General features: G+C 60.5%; 1 protein-coding gene across 1 annotated transcript; it reads right to left on the reverse strand.

The window, feature by feature from the left end:
• Nucleotides 1-2,436: 2,436 nt before the first annotated feature.
• Nucleotides 2,437-5,848, reverse strand: CRYGS (crystallin gamma S). The gene is made up of 2 exons (XM_075004167.1): nucleotides 5,673-5,848; nucleotides 2,437-2,709 (listed from the first exon to the last, which is right to left on the reverse strand). The coding sequence occupies exons 1-2, from the start codon at nucleotides 5,760-5,762 to the stop codon at nucleotides 2,437-2,439; spliced, it is 363 nt and encodes a 120-aa protein (XP_074860268.1). The 5' UTR covers nucleotides 5,763-5,848.
• Between the last annotated feature and the right edge of the window lie 837 nt (nucleotides 5,849-6,685).

Raw genomic sequence — 6,685 nt, forward strand, 5'->3', positions numbered from 1 at the left:
CCAGGGCACCCGGCCGGCCCAAGCTGCGCAGGGGCCTCTCCTCAGGAGCAGGACCCTTCCCACGTACTCAGCGACCCACAGGGGGCCGGACGGCTCTGGATGCTGCCAAACATCACTTAACCTGCCTCACTGCCACGTAATAACCTCATCTATCACCCTGCACGAGACGCCCAGGCCTTGCTACGGGGGCTCTCCTGAAGCAGCGAATTTCATTAGCCAAAGTCCCCGCTCCCCTTGCTTGAAATGCAAAAGCTGAAGGGCTCCCCAGAGGCCCGGGCAAAGAAAATGCCCTGCCACACGGATATTTGTCATGTCCCGCACGCCGCGGCAGCGCCCAAGAAAGGTGAGCGATTGCTGGGGGGGCCCCGGCAGAGCCAGCCTGACACCCGGTGGCACAGCCGGGAAGCACACCTCTGCCGGAGATGGGCCCCGACCAGGACTGGCTGGAGAGAACGTGAACCTGAACCTTCCAAAGACCCGTTCGCTCCTGCCTTGCTCCTGGCGTTCACCCGCTCGGCTGCTCCCGGCTGAGAAAATTTCTGTGCCACTCCGACAGGCTCAAAAGATGAGTTGGTGACAGGAGCAGTTCCCGCAGAGGCACGCAAGAACAGCCACACTGGGTCAGACCAAAGGTCCATCCAGCCCAGTGTCCTGTCCGCCGACAGCGGCCAAGGCCAGGTGCCCCGGAGGGAGTGAACAGAACAGGAATCGTTGACTGATCCCTCTCCTGTCATCCATTTCCAACCTCTGCAAACAGAGCCCAGGGACACCATTCCTACCCAGCCTGGCGAATAGCCCTTGGTGGACCTAACCTCCGTGAATTGATCTAGCTCTTTTTCGAACCCTGTTCAAGTCCTGGTCTTCACCACACCCAGTGGCAAGGAGTTCCGCAGGCTGCCGATCCTCACCCTCCCGTTGGTTCTTTCTGCCTCACATAACTAAGGTCCGGCCTCCCTGTCCCAGCTAAAACTCCCCCTCATGCCTAAGTCACTCTGTTTCTGCTGCCTGGAGAAACAGGGTCTCGGCTCGCTCTTGGCGCCTCAGGATGTTGCTGCAAAGAGCATTTTCCTAGTGCATCATCCCGCCTCTCTTTGGAGCTCCCCACTGGCTCCCCCTTCTCTGCTGCATCCAGCCCCAAGTCACTGTCTGCACTTCAGGACTATTCGTGGCCTGTTCTCACCTCCTGGCATCCCCCATCTGTGGTTGTGACTCACACGCACCTTGCCCCCCCAGGGCCACCATTTCGAGCTGCCCGTCACTGCAGCTCCTTGGGGCTGGGGACCGACGAGGCCGTGGCACACTGAGCAGGCCAGGCTGGGCCACATGGGCCGGGGGCAGACTGCTTTGCTGCTGCCCAGGCTGGGCCTGCTCTGTCCAGAACTGGGGGGGGTCGGTCAGTAGGGGCTGTCACTTGGCCCAATGCACGAGGGTGACCATCTTGCAGCCTCCCTCATCCCACTTTCCTGCTTCTAGAAACCCCTCCAGCCCGTTCGGCCGTAGCCCCAGACCTGGGTTGGTGGGTGCAGGGAGGGGGGAGAATCTGAACTGCGCCCCAAGTGGGCCGGGAGGTGGGACTGTGTCGGGGGAGGGGGGGGACCAAGGCAATGGAGGCGGGAGCTCACCTACGATGAGTGTGTGAGGCCGCTAGAGAGGAAGACAAAGGCGGCTCAGGAGAGTCCATCTGTCCCTCAGACGTGGGCAGGTGCCAGGTGGAAATGCGGCTGGTTCCTGTTGGCCCTGGTCCCCGCGTCTCCGACAGGGCCTTGTTCTCTTGCAGGAAGATTCACAGGTAAGGTCGTGTGCCAGCTACAGCCCAGCCCTCCCCTTTGCCAGGAGCCTGAGGCGCTGCAGACGCTGTGCTGCTTAAGGCATCTGGCATGGGGTGCACAACCCCACACTGGGCCAGGAGGGGATGGAGAGCAGTCCTGGGCTGCTGGGATCTGCCCCACTGCCCCTGCAGGGCCTGCTGCGGCTGAAGGAGAAGCAGCGAAGCAGAAACCAGCCAGCCTTCGAGCCCAGAGGGCCATCCCCCGTCTGGGAGGCCCATGGGAGCTGGAAGTCGCCGGCCTCGCCCGGGATGCGAGGGAAAGGGAAGAGACTAGGAACTCAGAGCAGGGCAAAGAAGAGATCGGTGAGTCAGGGATTAAAGGGGAGAGATCAGGGTTAACCGGAAAGGGGGCCCAGCTCAAGGCTGGTGGTGCAGCCTGGAGGGGCCCCAATAGGAAGGACAGGTTGGGGCAAAGGCAGCGCAGTGAGGGGCGAAGGGGGTAGCAGGGGCTAGTGGCAAAGGGGTGCCAGAGGGCGGTGCAGAGTCTGGAGAGCCGGGGGCAGCCACCCTGATCAGAAATAAGGACAAGCCGCTTTGCATCAGCCACTCACTTTATTGACAGACTCCACTCCAGCTCCCTGTCAAAGAGGAGGGAGCTGCCCAGCCCCTCACTCCACAACGCAGCGGAAGGACTGCACGGTGGGGGACACAGCCCCCCAGTCAACTGGCTTGCGGTACTCCCCCTTCTCCAAGAGGTACTGCCTGCCCCGGAAGTTGGGGTGCTCATAGAAAACCCAGGCCCCCTCCAGCACTTTGCAGGCCTGGATTTCCCGGAGGTGGAACTCATCCATGACCGAGGGGCAGTCCCCCGAGGATTCGTGCATCTGCCCGCCGAAGTCCCCCTTCTCGAAGATCTGAATCCGGTGCTGGCCTCCGCTGGACTGGAAGAGGAGAGAGAGTCACAGCCCTGGGGAGCGCACTGCTGGGGGCAGAGGGACTGATCGCTCCCGGGACGGGCACTACCAAACACGCCCCGGGTGCCCTTGGGCTCTCCTGGCCCAAGTCTGGATTTTACAGCTGCACCTGTAGCGCCTCCTCTGCCGCCCAGAGGTGTGAACGCTTGGGGCACAGCCCTGCAGCATCTGAGGCTCTGGGACACCCACACACACACAGGGCTGGGCCAGGCCGGGCAGACCCCGGCTCCAGGGGGCAAAGGCTGGAGCCCTGCTGGTGATGGCTCAGAGGCGCAGCAGGGCGGGTGCTGGCCAGCTGCCTCTCCTTGGGACAGCCTGTTCCTCTGGCCCTGCCCACGGCAAAGGAATGCTTCTCTGGGGGAGCCTCCTGCAGCTCACGCTCACCTCCGGGCCAGCCCTGTCAAGCACCCATCACAGCTGCAGGCAGTGATACACCTGACCTTGGCGAAGGCAGCAAGGGAGGCCAAGCCTGCTAAGCCCGGGCCCAGCTGGCTGGGTTAACGCTCAGAATTAGGATGAGTTAAATACTCCATGGCAGGCTTTGATGCTGGAGGACCCACTCAAGCAAGCAGGAAGGGGCAGCTCTTTGGGACCAGTGGCAGAGGAGGTGAGGTCCTCTGCAGGGCCCACCCAGCTGTTGCAAAGCAGAGTCCTGTGGCCCCTGCAGGGAGAGGTACTCTGGCTGCCCCACGCCTGGGGGACGGGGGCTTGTGGTATGGATTTCCCTCTTGTGGTGGGGGCAGTTCTCTGGCCACTGGCTGAGTAGCTCCTTCTTTACGGCAGTTGGTTGCCACATGGCATTGCTGATGGCCTCCAGCCTTACACTGAGCCTCACCCTATCTCACAGGGCTGGGAGGGACCTTCAGAGGTCATTGAGCCCCATTCCCCTGCCCTCAGGCAGGGCCTATCGCCATCCCAGGCAGATTATTTTGTTTAACCTATTGGCCCAGCTCCCTAAACAGCCTCCTCAAGGATTGAACTCGCCACCCTGGGCTGAGCAAGCCGATGCTCAAACCACTGAGCTGTCCCTCCCCCCCGTGACCTGCGTTTGCAGGGGTGTCCTTACAGCCAGACTAGGGCACCCGCAGGCAGGAGCTACTAAGAAGCACTTGGTCAGCTCAAAGCCTGCCCAGCCAACCCAGGAAGGATGGTGTAAAGGGGCGCGGTGCACCACCCTGCTGAGCTGCGCGCTTTCCAGACTCGGCTTTGGCCGAAGCACTGGCTGCGGATGAAAGCTTCCCTGCTCTTCGCCGCCTGGCTGCGACCACGCGTGCCTCGCACAGGCTGGCTGGGCACGAGTGGCAAAGCCTTCCTTTGAAAGAGGGGCCAGAGAAGCCAGCCAAGGACCGCGCTCTGCGGGGGTAGCAAAGGGAACAGACTGCCCTGTGCTCAGGGTGTACCCTTTGGTTACCCCAGCAGGCCCAGCTGGCCTGAATGTCAGGCTGCTCCATGCAACCCGTTCATCAGCTCTCGGCAGGGCGCCAGCCCGCCCCTCTGCCATACACGGCAGCCACGGCTACTGAGTGGTCACGGCCCCTCGCCGACAGGAGCAGGCTGCCCACGGGCTGAGCCAGCACCATTGCAGATTGCAGGACGCACACTCCTGCGCAAGGGCCAAAGGGTGGATTCCTCGGGCCCAGGCCAGACCACTGAAATACCCAGCCAGAGCAATCCGGGACCACGGCAGAAATCAGAGCTCCAATAATCCTGCACTTGGTGCAGGTGCCAGAGCTGAGTCAGGGCTCAAAATCCCCGTCCCCTTTGCACTCTGGTCTTAGGGAGCTGGCTCGGGGCTTTTGCTCCACACTCAGCCCCAAGGGCTGGGGAAGGCCCGGAGAAGAACAGCCCTCCATGAACTGGGGTTGCGCTCCCAGGGGCTCTTTCCAACACTCCTTCCCTGGCTCCTTCCTGCTGCCAGTACATGGCGAAGGGGACTCTGCCCTCTACTGAAAGTCTGGTATCAAAATGCAATTGGCTTTGACGCCAGCCCCTGCTGCAGGTCGCGGGCGCCATGCCGAGCTCACGCACGGGGAAGCTGGCTGATTGAAAGGGAAGGAGCCCGCGGTGAGAACAGGCAGACCGCTGTCTCCTAACACACTTTGAACCCAGGGGAGGGGCCAAGCCATCTTGTTTGCAATTACCTTAGGCAGATGAGGTCTGGGAGTTTTGCATCCGTGGCGCGCTCCTCTGAGAACAACCCCTAGCTGGATCCCAGGCGCTCGGAGAGGGCTGGCCGCCTGCCTGCCTGCCTGCCCGCCAGCCAGCCCGAAACTGAACCCTGGGGAGGCTGGCTCTGCTGGTGGTTCACACAAACGCAAGCTGCTGCAGGCCAGGCCGGGCAGGGCAGGGGAGATTCTCCAAAACAACGGTCTGGGGAGCACAGCTCCCAATGTTGGAAATGCCCAGGGGGCTGGCGCCCCCAGCTGCTGCAAGCTACGTCTGCAGGGAAGAGGAGCAAGGGGGTATGGCGGAGCCCCCTCTCCTGCGAAATTCCACACCCCAGCTGCCTAGGAGCAAACTGCAGCAAGGTTATTCCCCTTGCAAACTACGCTGACGCCCCCACTGTTAGAGGCATCCACCTGCAGCTTGCCGAGAGCCTGCAGTCGGTGGGGGAGGTTCTCTCCATCTGTTGACATCAAATGTCTTTGCCCCCTGGGGCAGAGGCCTGGGGAAGCTCGGAGTCTTTCCCTGTGTTCAGGGGCAGACCAACCGGCAGCAGCGGCTGGACAGAACCACAGCTACGGCCCTCCTGGGAAGGCTTCTCTTTCTCTTCCTGTGCTCCCGGGGCTGGGGTTTGCCTTTAGATCACCACCTTCTGGGGATGCAGAAACTCTTCCATGTGACCCATTACCCCCGCTCCCAAGCAGACCTGGGAATAGCCCACCCTGTGCTTTGGGGGAGACTGGGGAGAAAGGGACGGTCAGACTTACTACATGAATGGCTTTGCAGGAGCTGAGGCGGTCATTCAGACCCATCCAGCGCTGGTACTCAGGGTACTCGCCCTGGGTCAGAATGTACATGTTCCCTGCATAGTTAGGTCGCTCATAAACCACCCAGGCGCCGCCCTCCACACGGATGGAGTTGCAGCGGCTTAGGAAGGCGTGGAAGTCTGGGCAGTCACTGTCACAGTCATAGCGCCGGCCCTGGAAATGCTTGTCTTCATAGAAAGTGATCTGAAACGCAAGCAGAGCAGAGAGAGGAGAGGTGCCGTCTCGCAAACACCCAGCAGCCCTGCCTCACTCCTTGGGCAACGGCAGCAGAGTCAGGGGGAGAAGGCAGAACTTCAAAGCAAGCAGCTGTTAGTTGAACCCCTGGAAGAAGAATGACTCCTTGGCTGCTGCCTTTAACGAAAAGGCGCCTCCTTAAACGTGAGCTGTGAAAGGGGGCTGCCCTGGGAAGAAACGACACCACTGAACGTTAGACGCGTTTGACCGACGTTCAAAGAAAGAGGAAGCAAGAGCGTTGTTTACATTTCAATTGCCGGCAGCAGGCCAGGTCAGCTTTGGTCACAAGGGCAGAATCGGCCCCCCTGTTTGTGCCCCAAACGCCGCAGCATTGTTTTAATTCTGCAGAATGAACCAGGCTGTTTCCAGCAGTAGAGCTAAGGGAAATGCAAAAGGAAACAAGCCCTCCAGAGGGGCACAACTCTTGTCATTTTAGCACAGGGGTGGTTCATAGCAGAGGTGAAGATTTTTTACGCTCCAAGCACTGCGTGTGGGGACGGCTGGTTTTAACTTATGCGTGTTTGTATGATCAGGGCCTTACCTCTAAACTGCATGATTTAGGTTAGGAAGGGAGGTTTGCATTGGACATTAGGGAAAACCTCCTGTCAGGGTGGTTAAACACCGGAGTAAATTGCCTGGGGAGGTTGTGGAATCTCCATCACAGGAGGTATTTAAGAGCAGGTTAGGTAGGGATGGTCCAGAAACTCTAGTCAGTGCTT

This window comes from Carettochelys insculpta, chromosome 10 (assembly GCF_033958435.1).
Source record: "Carettochelys insculpta isolate YL-2023 chromosome 10, ASM3395843v1, whole genome shotgun sequence".
Lineage (NCBI taxonomy): Eukaryota > Metazoa > Chordata > Testudines > Carettochelyidae > Carettochelys > Carettochelys insculpta.